Raw genomic sequence first — 13,912 nt, 5'->3', positions numbered from 1 at the left:
CAAAAAATTAACTCCTAGTGATGAATATACATGTACTATTAATGAATAATGGCACATATTGTCTGAGCAAGAAATAATAATTACAAAATTATGTCAAAATAAATGTGGATAATGTCCACATGTGGACACAGATGATGCCCCCGCTTGCATATCATATAGTTATAAAGGGACATAACTGAAGAACGGTAAAAGTGATGCTACCCAAATTTGAACTTGATCTGAGTTTTGTGGTAATAAGCATTGTGTGTAAGTCTCATAACATTTGGTTGAGGCTAACTTAAGTAGAGAACAGAAACTAAAAATTCAGCAATTTTTCTATTTGTAAACACGCATAACTCTAGAACGTTTGTGTATAAGTTTTATAACATTTGGTTGAGACAAACTAAAGTTAGAGAACGGAAACGAAAAATTCAGCAATTTTTATGTTTATAAAGGGACATATCTCAAGAATGGTAAAAGTGTCGCACCAAATTTCGTACTTTATCTGTATTATGAAGTAATAAGCATTGTGTATAAATTTCATAACATTTGGTTGAGGCAAACTAAAGTTAGAAAACGGAAACAAAAAATTTGTACTTGATCTTAGTTTTTCGGTAATGAATATTGTGTTTAGGTTTCATAATGTTTGGTTGGGGCAAACTTAAGTTACAGAATGGAAACTAAAAATTTAGCAATCTTTCGATTTATTTTAAGGGCATAACTCAATAATGGTTAAAGTGACACTGCCCAAATTCAACTTGATCTGTGTTTTATCAGTGGAAGTCAAAATTAAACATTGCATTGTGTAAAGCATTGATTGTAGTTGATTCAACTATAATCATGGACAAAGGAAGATAACTCCAATTTTAAAAATTACTTGATATTTAGAAGAAAATAAAAATTTTGCAATTTTTCCATTTATTAAGGACATAACTCTAGAACAGTTAAAGTGACGCCACCAAAATTCTAAGTTGATCTGTGTTTTGTGGTAATAAGCATTGTGTATAAGTTTCATAACATTTGGTTGAAGCAAACTTAAGTTAAGAACGGAAACTAAATATTTTGCAATTTTTCCATTTATAAAGGGGCATAACTCTAGAACGGTTAAAGTGACGCCACCAAAATTCAAACTTGATCTGTGTTTTGTGGTAATAAGCATTGTGTGTAAGTTTCATTACATTTGGTTGAGGCAAACTCAAGTTAAGAGAACGGAAACCAATTTTGGGACGTACGTTCATACGTACAGACAGACAAGGGTAAAACTTAATGCCCCCACCGCTACGGCGGGGGCATAAATAGACTAGTGAAGAAGACATTGTAATTTTATTTGGCTTTCTCCATTATGCAGATCTAGTATCCTGTCTTTTTAACAGAAATATGTTGATATGACCATCAAAGGCAGTTATATTATACTGTGTTGTAGTCCTTCCTCTTATTCAGTTCTGTCTTACAAGTATGCTTCCATGAATCCATATAAAAATGTACACTGATTTTATTAAAAAAATATCTTCGACCAATTTATATAGTCCAATGAATTTAGGTGTATCATTTTTTAATGCAGAGTATTTTAAGTCTTTCTCCAACTTATAAAATCCAACTTATCCTAAGTGTTCCTGCGGAGTCTTTTCTCAAAATTGTGAAGAACCAGCATTCACATTGACATTGCCAATGTTAATTTAAATCACCTTTTTAATTTTTTTTTACTGGAATAGAGAGCACCTTCAGGGCCATAGTATGGGTGATATATTACATAACTTGATGGTCCCTTATGAAATTTGGTTAGAAAACTCTTTCCAATCAGCAAGGATAGCTGTTATTACTGTCAAGTGGAACTAGACATTAGATTTGAGATGAGTTCAAGGTGATTATTTCAAGTGTGTAATGGAAATTTTTCATATAAATCAACAGCCAGTTAATTATGTAGTCTGATTTTATCAGGATTTTGTGTTTGTTCATATGTGATGTACAGGATAACATAAGATGATGTTTTGTTATGTAGCAAGTCAGCAGACTTTGAAAGCATGTTTATTTACTGCAATAACATGATAATTCAAGGTAGTTCCAGAAAAAATTGTGTGGGTCTGTTTCTAAACACCAGGTTAAATATTATCACCTTCATAGACCCCACAGAAACTGTATTTAAAATACCACATTTGCAAACTGTCATATTGACTATTTCCCATCACATGCCATCTACAACCACAGGATATGAGTGATATTATTAAAAGAGAAAGCATGATAAAATCCCTTTATTTACAGCTATAAAACATTCTTTTCCACATATATCAGGTGATAATGGTATGATTGCAATACACATAAGTCTGATTCTAATTAATTCCAGACATTTAAATATACATGAATGAGACACTTTGTGTACAGACAACCATCATAGATACAAAACCTTAATCCCAAAAAATTACATTTCAATTATAATACCTAACTGTCAGAACTTTCAACACATGACAAAGATTACATAAATATCAATATTACATATGATAAAATACAAGGAAGAAGAAACAAGAAAATGGTGTCTGCACAAAATTATTACAAAGTTAATGGTTGTTATACAAGCAACAAAAACTAGATTAAATGCACATGAGACAATAAACATCAAAAGATTGGGCTAGATGACAGATTTTAATTTTGATAATTAATACATACAATAGAGATTAGCAAACAGCCTACCTGATTTATTATACTTGAAAAAATACAAATACTTTCCTACATCCTATGTAAACTGCATGATACTGAGAACAATCAATTTTCCATATTTGACCAGTCACATGACTGTAGAGCTTTAATTTTAATGCCATCCATTTTTTCAGGATCTTCTAACAAAATTAGTTATTCTTTTAAAAAATAAAAATTTTCAAGGGTGGTTTGCTTGGCAATAGTATATTAGACACAAAATAATGAATGCACTGCTAAAACTGTTTTTTGAAATTAATTTCATTACAACCAAAAAGATGTATACATTTTACAAGCTCCGAAATAAAACAGCAATAGGAATAATGATACTGTCAGAAAATACCAGTATCATAAATTAAACCTGCAAAATTGCTGATAACTATTGCACATATTAACTAAATATGCATAAGAGATAAGCATCTTTACTTAATAAATAATGATAATTTTAGCAACATGTAAACCTCAAACTTCTGCAGAGAAAATAAACTTTGTATCAGTCAAACAGGCTTTACTGACTAAAATTCTCATAGTAAAGACAAAATGGCAAATCAGGTAATCCTTTTGAAAGCAAACATTTGATAGACTAGCTTTTTTTATCTCTACATGATCATTTGGCAATGCAGTTCAAATATGCACCTACACAAATTGTATATTTAAATGAAGATATATATACAAAATGAACTAAACAATTATTACACTGTATAGAGTGATGATAAAAATATGAGATTATCTGGACTTTTTTTTTGTAGAATAAAGATTTTATGTAAAAATTTCAACATAACAATATACATATATCACAACGTTTGGCAAATTATAACAGAAACACATTAAAACCTGAATACCTCAAAGTTTCCTTACTTCTGATGAAGTTTATAGAAAACTTGTCATTCGACTTTTCAAAAGTCAATTCAAGTAGTAATGTGCTGGTCTTTGTGAAATAAATGTAATAAATTGTCCTTTATTATTAGAAATACATGGTTATTTATAAAATAAATATATATAAATGTTTATACCAAATTCAGAAGAACGTTTTACAAAGTTCACATAACCAGTATTTTCTCACGGTGCATGTTTATTTATTGATGCCATAGAGAATAAAAATGTCTGTCTCTTGTACATCCTTCTAAAAAGACTTAGTATTTAGAGATGTTAAAATACAAAAACAACAAAGGGTTTGAGATATATTGGTACTGTTGCCTAAGGTTTTTTTAAGAATTAAAAAATGGTAAATTCTGAAATATATACATGCATAAATAATTCAATTTGGAGATATCTATTACAAATACATTGAAACTTTAAAAAATTCTTGCTAACATGCAACAAATATTCTCCCTTTATATATGTATGTTTCAAAGTTCATGAAAAAGATCTATTTTGGCATAATGGCTTCATAAATAAGAGTTCTGTTGGCATAATGGCATCTTTATTCCTTGTTTATTTCTTCAAAGACCACTGAACAGGGATCCAGTATACAAGGCTTTCTGAGGCCTCAGAGTATCTGGATCATTTACCGACCTCATCCACCTCCCATTGGTGGAGGACTTGGTGCACCTAAAAAATAAACCTCATTGATTATATAATTTATTAGATATTATTTCAAAGTTAACTGCATAAGGTTATATCAAACTTGAATCCTTACAAAACTTGGCTTACTTATTAACTGATTGATTGATTGTTGCTTGTTTAACGTATGAACTGCTTGAATTGATTTGTCATAATAAAAGAATAACGTCACAAAAATATATAGTGTTTGTGTCTGAAAAATAAGAATTGTATCTTAGTTGTTTTCCTCAGCAGCAGTCTATTTCATACTTGTTGAAAATTTCTGAATGATTTCCTCACACACGATCTTATACAATACATAGGAGCATCCATTGAAATGTTAATGATCAATGGCCTCACACACGATCTTATACAATACAAAGGAGCATTCATAGAAAGGTTAATGATCAATGGCCTCACACACGATCTAATACAATACATAGGAGCATCCATTGAAAGGTTAATGAGCAATGGCCTCACACACGATCTTATACAATACATAGGAGCATCCATTGAAAGGTTAATGATCAATGGCCTCACACACGATCTTATACAATTCATAGAATACATAGGAGCATTCATTGAAAGATTAACGAGCAATGGCCTCACATACGATCTTATACAATACATAGGAGCATCCTTTGAAAGGATAATGATCAATGGCCTCATACAGGATCTTATACAATACATAGGAGCATCCATTGAAAGGTTAATGATCAATGGCAGTGCCTGATAACAAAACTCTTAAATAGTAAACAAAAATAATAATCACTGTCCCTGTTCTATATTTGTTAGGTGGCAATGTTTCATATTTATATGAAAACCAGACTTGGACTTCAATGTTCATTTCTGTTTGTTTCTATACCTGTCTTTGATTTTGATTGTCTTAACCTTTCCTTGTATTTTCAATATTTAATATCTTTTAATGCTTTCAAGGGTAGTTTAAACCTTAAGATGCAGAAGGGGTTAATCCAGTTAAATAGCAATGGGATTACCCAAATCACAGTTTTGTAATTGTTTGCATGTATTTTTTTCATTGTTTGATTTTATAATATAAATACCAGTAATTGAGTTCAGTCTTATTTTTGGGCTTTTGAATGTTCTGTGAAAAAAGTGGAAATGACTAATTTTACATAATTTTGTTAAACAATTTACCTCCACCTCCTCTGAATCCTCCCATCCTTCTTCTAGGTGGTGCTGGTGGACCGCTAAAAATAAATCAATAAAACAATTAGAAAATGTAACTTTAAAAAAAAACTGTTTTCACTATGAGGTGTATGTAAATAGTATATATAGGCCCAACAAAAACGTGAGTATCAAGAATCACTTGAGAGTCATTTTCCTAAAAAGATGAACCAATCCTAGGCTATCTTCCAAAGGGACTGGTTGAATTCTCCCCTTGGTATAGCAATTTTAAGAAGAATAATGCAATAAAATCATGTCATTTAATAGACCCAACCAATCACAATATATTTAAATTTATCCAATATCACTGAGGTATAACAAAATGCATGCTTGCTAGGTTGAGCATATGACCACTCGAAATTCAAAGGAAGACGGTGTCTAACTGATCCTTAAAGTACACACACATTACAACTCATCACTGTTGTGCTGCTGACCAAAGATGAAATTGTTTTCTTAAGCAGTATATGAGATATGACATATTCAACATATTGAAAAACTCAAAAGTATCAGCAAACAAGTAGTAGTTACCAGACAGATTCCAAAAGTGCTCACACATTATAATTTATCACTGGCAAGCTGCTAGCCAAATATGAAGTCATTCTGTTGAGTAGTTTGTGAGAAAAGTGTTACTAAATTATTTGATGGACGAACTGACAGAAGAACAAGGTGATGGCAATATAGCCCCCACTTTAAGAATGGGGGTATAATAATATAGATTTTTCTAGTCTGTATTATTTTTTGGTAATTTCTGAATCAATTAAAATTCAATTTTACGTAAGTTGCTTACTTTCTGAACAAAACATAAAACACAATATGACAGCGGTTTCCTCATTATATGGTGGAGATTAATATAAAATATATTTTGCAGAAAGACATGAAATAATATGAATTATTCTTTGTAATTTATCACCCATCCATGGTTGGATCTGACTTATTGGTATACACAGTAGGACAACTTTTTGTTTAATTTCTCTGTTTTAACAATGGAGTTACATGATAATAATATACTTACCCACCACCCCCAGATCTGTAGTCTCTAGAATATGTACTTCCTTCCTTTGAAAGACTTGGCTGTAAATATCCAATTTATATTTAAAATTTCATCATATACTATCATATTTTTCTTTAACTCCATATTTTCTGTCAAATGTAATTTGCGCCCTACATGAAAATGGTAGTAACTGACTACGATTATTATTGCATGTCAATTTGAAGTATTCAGCAAATCCAAAAATGTACTTTAACATTACATTTTCAATAAAACAAGCAAACTTCAGTGTGCCCGATAAGATACATTGTAGAACAGACAGGAAAAACATAATTACTCAGGTCTCATGATAGAAAATATTATACATTGTACATATGTACAAGTTTCTGAAACAGAAAAATAATATTGAAAATTTGGTCCGAGTTGTTATTTCCATAATATGATTTCAGTGTGATATGTTGTAGGACACAGACATAAAAACACATTTACTAAGGTCTCATGATAGAAAATATTATACTTACATTTATGAGAGTTCTAAAACTGAAAAAATAAAAATAAATAAAGATTAATAATATGCATGTTAAGTACACTCATTCAATGTCAAACAAGTCCATAGACAGCCAAGCTAGTTGATGAAAATTTGGAATCTTATAAGTTAGTAGCACAACTTTTCCTGCAAGTTATATTTTTGTTTATCCCTGTTGAAAGAGAGTTTTAACAAGAAGTTGCATGCAGTGTGTTGCTAAGATTACCCCCAATTGTAAGTCAAAGCATCAGAAAACATCTGACACATTCCTAATAGAGCTTAAAAGTTACCACTCATTACTGAGAAGCTGCAGACCAGATATGAAGTCACTCTGTACAGTAGTACTCAAGAAACATGTGATGAAAACAGTAAAATTCAAACTATCCACAAACAAACAGGAAAACAGTGCCTGAAAGATCAGAAAAAAGCAGCAAAAGCATTTATGCCTTACATTTGATCACTGTCAAGCTTTTGACCAGATATGAGGCCAACTATGTTCAGTAGTAATGGAGAAATGTGCGACTAAAATATTAAGTTCATTCATCATATAATGATATTGAACAAAAATTCAAGTACTGGCAAACAGGAAATCAGTGACTGACAGAAAGTGCTCAAACAATACAACTCATCATTGGCTTATGCTGATCAAATATGAGGTCATTCTGCTCAATAGTACCTGAGAAAAGTGTAATGAAAATGTTTGTTGGGACAAACAGACAAAACAAGGTGATTGTAATACACCAATCTCGAGTTTTTTTATGAATGAGTTGCACCGGTTGACCTCATCAATTTGTTCTTACTGTGACCTATTCAGCCCGTCCGGTAAACCTGCCCACTCCAATTTCTTCTGTAATTGTCACTTCTGTGAATATTTCGTCTGCTATTTTATTCATAGGAACTGTACTTATCACTGCATGTCAAATTTTAAAGAACAAGAATGTGTCCATAGTACACTAATGCACCACTTGCACTATCATTTTCTCATGGACCGTGAAATTGGGGTCAAAACTCTAATTTGGCATTAAAATTAGAAAGATCATATCATAGGGAACATGTGTACTAAGTTTCAAGTTGATTGGACTTCAACTTCATCAAAAACTACATTGACCAAAAAACTTTAACATGAAGCAGGACAGATGGACGGACGGACAAACGGATAGACCAACAGATGCACAGACCGAAAAAACCTAATGCCCCTAGGTGGGGCATAAAAATCCTTTATTACAAAAATATCTAGTGATATATATAATACAGTTCCTAAAGCTAACGATAATCATATTATTGCTTACAAAACTCATTTCTGACTTGAAATTTTTTTTTTTATTATTTGGAATCTCTTTATAAGTGGTCTAATAATAAATAGATCACCTTTTCCTTTCATAAATTTGTGATAAACTGGCCCTTCATACATATTTACTGGGCATGGGCAGATTTAACGGACTAACACATTTCCAATAAAAACACGGATGACCCACTTGTTTTGTTAATTTTAACATTTATTTCAGATATTTTTTGGGAAATGAGATCAACTACTCAAAGTTGATTTGTCAGTGAATCGATTTATAATAAATTTGATACAATTTGTATATAATTAAGCAGAAATACATACGATCAAAGCCTTATATGGGCGGATTTACTGGACTGCATCGTATAATAAATTTTATTTTAGAAGCCATGCTTTTCTTGTCTGTAATTTCCTCCTGCTGTCAATTCTGTAGTTCTTGTGACAAGATTGTGGTTTTCTAGACTTTAGACGTATAAAACATTATGTGTACTGTACTTACTACTATATTTGAAAATTACCAAAACTTTTTTTGTAAGGACCAGATGAGCTGTCATCATGGTAATGACTGGAAATTTAAAATCTTTGGAAATAGAATTAAATTGTATAAATATTTAGAAAAAAAAATCAAAACAAAGAAGTAAGAAACTCATTGAAATGAAGGTTAGGTGACTTAGGAACTATTACTTGACCTGTTCTTTTTTTGTTAGATTTGCGCCAATATAAATTCTGTTCCTATTTATTGTTATTGTGGTGAATGAATAAACATGAAAAAAAATATGGTTAACAAGATTTCTGTATACTTACAACAAAACAAAGAAGTTAACTATGGACCAAAATAATTCTGGAATGACTGATAATCTCCATGGTGACCTGGAGTCCAACATTTGACCTCCTGGAAAATAGAAGTAGAAATTTTAAGTCGACTTTACCTTAATATGCTTCAACATCTCAGTCCTTAAGATGCATCTTGTGTTTATATACTACATGTATCATGTTTTTTGTTGGAAATTTTTTTTGAAGATGTGAAAGCTAAGTTATACGTTTATATACAAGTAATGAAAACAATTTTCTTCTGCTTTGCCATATATAAGAAATAGTCATGTATATTATATTTACCAATACATTCAAAGTTATTATTTCAGTATTAATACTTATACATGTCATATTTATTTACTTGAAGATGTAAGTAATATTTACATGTATAAGTAATTTTGCAAGATTTTTATTTTATTTTCAAGGTTTGAATTATCTCCCCATAATCTTCTCCAAAAATTTACTTATACAAGTTATTTTTTTTTACAACCCTTGGCCTTAAATTCTCAAGTTTTGGGAGGTCAAAACATATTTAAACAGAATTTTTCAGGTTTATTTTTTAATAAGAGTTCAACCTTTTATCTCAAAAACTAAACAAAGAAATCTGTTGTGGACAGATGTTAAGTATCTGCGCAAAGCCTTTGAAAATTTCTCCCTGGAGGCTTGTAAATGAGCATGCAGTATATTGAAGATAACAGACAAAAGAGATTCATTGTCATTGTCCATGAAAGTATACTGTTATGAATAGTAAAGACAACTACATGTATTACAAATGACAGAAAATAAAACACTCCATTAGAGCAATGCAGTCAAGAGAAATTCATAATAAGAAGAAAATAACTTTTTTACTTGTAGTATTAGTAAACTAGATGTGTCGGAACAACACGAATGGCCCTGTCTCAAAAAGTTTTTAAATCTGCAATTTCGACAACACATTTGGACACAAACATGCATGGATAGTATCCAGCTCTCAAGACCAATACTAGTTTGATGAAAAATTTCCTTGATCAATGAGAAGTTAAATTTCAAACTATCAGCAAACAGGTAGTGGATGTACTGAAGATGTGTTGAAACGACATGAAAATCAGCATATCAGAACGAAACAAACTTGATCTGTAACTCATCATATAAAAAATCAGCGCAAAATCTGAAGGCGTATAGAAAAAATGTCCGTATAACTGTGATTTTCAACAAAATGTCCGTATAACTGTGATTTTCAACAATTTTCAAAGTCCAAAACCCATAATTACGGCAAAAATTAGCAGAGCACAATGAAACTTTAACTTGACCTGTAACACATCATGGTTAACTCACATACCAAAAATCAACCCAATATATAAAGGTGTTTAGAAAAAAAGTCTGTATAACTGTGATTTTCAACAATTTATCAAAGTCCAAAGCCCGTAATTTCGGCAAAAATTAGCAGAACGGAACGAAACTTTAACTTGATCTGTAACTTATCATGGTAAACTCACATACCAAAAATCAGCCCAATATCTGAAGGTGTTTAGAAAAAAAGTGTGTATAACAGTGATTTTGAACTATATCAAAGTCCAAAGCCCGTAATTTCGGCAAAAATTAGCAGAGCGGAACGAAACTTAAACTTGATCTGTAACTCATCATGGTTAACTCACATACCAAAAATCAGCCCAATATCTGAAGGCGTTTAATGGTTTGTTGCGGAATGACGGACAAGGGTAAAACTATATGGCCCCGACAACTTTGTTGCGGGGCCATAAAAAATCTGAATGTCTAAGGGATATAACTCTACCACCAAAATGATTTACCTGTATGAGTAAATAAAAAGCACTTGCATAAGTATTACCCCTGAATGGATGTAACATCTTACAAGTTCCATCTTTTAGGCATATTATTTGTGGTGTAGGCTCCATCATGTCCATTAAGGGCAAACCTGTCCATCTTAAGGGCTTAACCAGTACAGCAACTTAATTACATATAATGGTTAGCAGGGTTCTCACTTTAGGTTTTTGAAGTCGAGGCCAAGGACTCGTCATTTTAGGTCATGGTGAGTCCAACGGTGAGAAGAAGAAATTTTATTGCTTAAAATTTGTCATTTCAGTCTCCATGACAAAAAAGAGCAAGGAAAAGACATCATATATAGATTATTTTTAAACTTTTGCTATAAACATGATAAAATGATGTGTGTGCTCAGTTGATATAACATTTTACAATCTTGATGAATCCTTGGACTCAACAGATTTTCATGAGTCCATGACCAGGACTCATGGACTCGTCTTAGTGTGAACCCTGATTAGTTTAGAGTACATTGGTGTACTTCCAATATATATTACTGGATGTTTATTAGCTTCTGATGGAAGTTTGTGGAGGATTCAGAACCTGTGAAAATTTGCTGTGTCAAAGATTGATATTAAACAGTCATAACATGTATTAAGGAATACAATTCAAGGGCAAGTTACCCTATGTTTGTAACAGAATGGATTTTTAAATATTTTTGTATTTAGTCATATGAAGCCATGTTTATTTACTTGGTGAACTTATTGTTACACCACATGCACCGTCCCAGGTTTGGGAAGGGTTGAGCTCTCATAAACATGTTTGACCCCGTCAAATCATTGTGCGTGTGTCCCAGGTCGGAAGCCTGTAATTCAGTAGTAGTTCTTGGTTTATGTCCATCATGTTTTTCGTAAATTGCATTGTTATAAACTAGGCCATTAGTTTTCTCATCTAAATTGATTCACGTTTTTCATGACAGGGCCATTTATAGCGGACTATACAGTATGAGTTTTTTCTCGTTGTTGAACGCCATACAGTGACCTATAATTGCATTTATCTTCATCTTTTGAACTCTGGAAGCAATTACTGTACGTATACATCTCATCAAAGTTTTAGTTTTATGCAAAAACCATGCACTAATTTTATTTAAAGATTTAATGATGATGATGAGGGATGGCTTATTATAACTTTAAGTGGCAAAATAAATGCATATTCACAACAAAAACAAATAAATGTAATATGAATATTAATCCTACTTTGTACTAGAGCAACACTCTGTGCCAGATTTTTTAACCGTGTTAATTCACAAGGTACAAATGCAACAGTATACAGGAAGACATGAAACACTACCTGGACACGTTACTCTGACTCTGAGTCAATCAGTCTTTGCTTCCTACTCTTTATAATACTGCATTCTTAGGGGAGAAGCAGCAAATATCAATTTATATTTATAAGTCTTTGGTTTTGCCTGGACATGGTTTAAACCCACACAAGCCACAGCCTCCCACAGTTGAGGCGGACACGAGTTATAAGATTTAAAATGAAGAAAATGTCAATATACATTAACTGGTCTAAACCATCATTTAATAATTGATGGATTATACTTGAATTCAGGTATAATCCACCAAATAATGGTATTCCTGACTTGTTTCAAGACGTCATTATCACTGAATCAGATAAATTATTTGGACAAATTCAGAACGAAAAACCTAACGTATTTTGTATCTTGTATGACCTACCCTGTCCTACGTAAACCATGATTCCTTTGTTAGCACTCTATGTTCATTCAATGAATATGAATTTCATGAATTGTGTTGTATCTTTATCTTGAAACTTATTCCACTCACTTTGTCACACGTAGGCCATGACTTTTGTTTTGATAAATCAACGTTGACTGGATTTAGATGTAACAGTATAAAATCATAATTTTTAAAACGCATAACTAACTTGACGTTTTCCCGCACTAAATCTTCGAAGTTGTCGCCCTTAGACCAAGAAAATGCATGTTTCGATCAAGATCTAGAATATAAAGGAGAAATACTTATTTTTTCAGAAGTCCATACCCTAGGAATGGACTTCATATTCTATATATTATCCTGATTATATCACGTATTCATGAATTAGTCCCTGGTTTCGATAAAAAAAAACTAATGTGATTTGTATAATTTATGTCTGGTTTATTCTCATATCTAACATAAAATTATTTTTTTTATAAATAGCCAGTTAAATGAGGAGAATAAGTATTTCCATATATCTGAGATTCCTATAACAAAAAAATAATTTAGGCATATAATAAACAGTGAGGACAAAGATAATTTATATTGTGTGAATAAATATGTTTTTATCGTTTGCCTTTAATTTGAAAGATATGAATATGTATAACATGAGACATATAATTTGTAATTTATAAATGTTGACTTATACAACATGAGACATATAATTTGTAATTTATAAATGTTGACTTATACAACATGAGACAATTAAGGCAAATTATTAATGATTATTACATGTATGATAGCATATGACTTTTTGTATAATTCGGTTTGGGCTACAAAGATGCTAAAAGGGCTACTAAGAAAGATGATGAATAGTTGTTTCATTGGCATTCATACCACATCTCCTTATTGTTATACTAGTCGAGATTTGAAAATTTTTCAGGGATGGGCTTTGTAAATAGTAGCTGGGACTACTAAATAGTTGTGCGTGTCGCCTAATGAAAATCCTTCTATTCTTATGTTCAAAAGACATATATAAATCTACAGACCAAACTGTTTATCATAGTATCACCTGGTACAGTGACACAGAACGTGAATATACTTCTAAGGTTTTTGTAGTGAACGCAATGTCATGGAAAAAACTTGATGCTTGCTCAATAAAATTCAAACCACGTCCTCGGTATCGATTGTTCAACTATTTTTAAGACCAGTCAATGAAATTGTTGGTAAATTGGTTCATTTGACTACGTATATAAATGTACGTGTAGAAACCAGGTTTCGGCTATTCGAACGCATACAATTTATTAAGTGTTATTTCTTATCAACTAGCACTGGGTCGATACCCCCGAAGCTATCGTCAGGCCAGTACGAAGCATGATTTATAATTTATTCCAGAAAAGTATTTCCTCAAATTCTCCCGGCGTTGATAAATTAAG

At 31.7% G+C, this 13,912-nt stretch overlaps 1 protein-coding gene across 1 annotated transcript; it reads right to left on the bottom strand.

The window, feature by feature from the left end:
• Positions 1-2,213: 2,213 nt before the first annotated feature.
• On the bottom strand, positions 2,214-12,660 carry LOC127727204 (selenoprotein K-like). Its single transcript, XM_052234666.1, has 6 exons — positions 12,501-12,660; positions 8,998-9,085; positions 6,904-6,922; positions 6,407-6,465; positions 5,365-5,417; positions 2,214-4,218 (listed from the first exon to the last, which is right to left on the bottom strand). Exons 1-6 carry the CDS (start codon positions 12,517-12,519, stop codon positions 4,184-4,186), a joined length of 273 nt encoding a protein of 90 aa, XP_052090626.1. The 5' UTR covers positions 12,520-12,660; the 3' UTR covers positions 2,214-4,183.
• Between the last annotated feature and the right edge of the window lie 1,252 nt (positions 12,661-13,912).

This window comes from Mytilus californianus, unplaced genomic scaffold (assembly GCF_021869535.1).
Source record: "Mytilus californianus isolate M0D057914Y unplaced genomic scaffold, xbMytCali1.0.p SCAF_19, whole genome shotgun sequence".
Classification (NCBI taxonomy): Eukaryota; Metazoa; Mollusca; class Bivalvia; order Mytilida; family Mytilidae; genus Mytilus; species Mytilus californianus.
Note: the sequence above shows the minus strand (reverse complement) of the source record. Positions and strands in the feature narration are given on the sequence as shown.

What these genes read in the sequence shown, in the direction of transcription:
- LOC127727204 (XM_052234666.1), bottom strand. An exon ending in TACAGATCTGGGGGTGGTGG is followed by an intron (nt 5,418 to 6,406) that starts GTAAGTATATTA and finishes ATTTATTTTTAG; the next exon opens with CGGTCCACCAGCACCACCTA. An exon ending in AGGATTCAGAGGAGGTGGAG is followed by an intron (nt 4,219 to 5,364) that starts GTAAATTGTTTA and finishes TTTATTTTTTAG; the next exon opens with GTGCACCAAGTCCTCCACCA.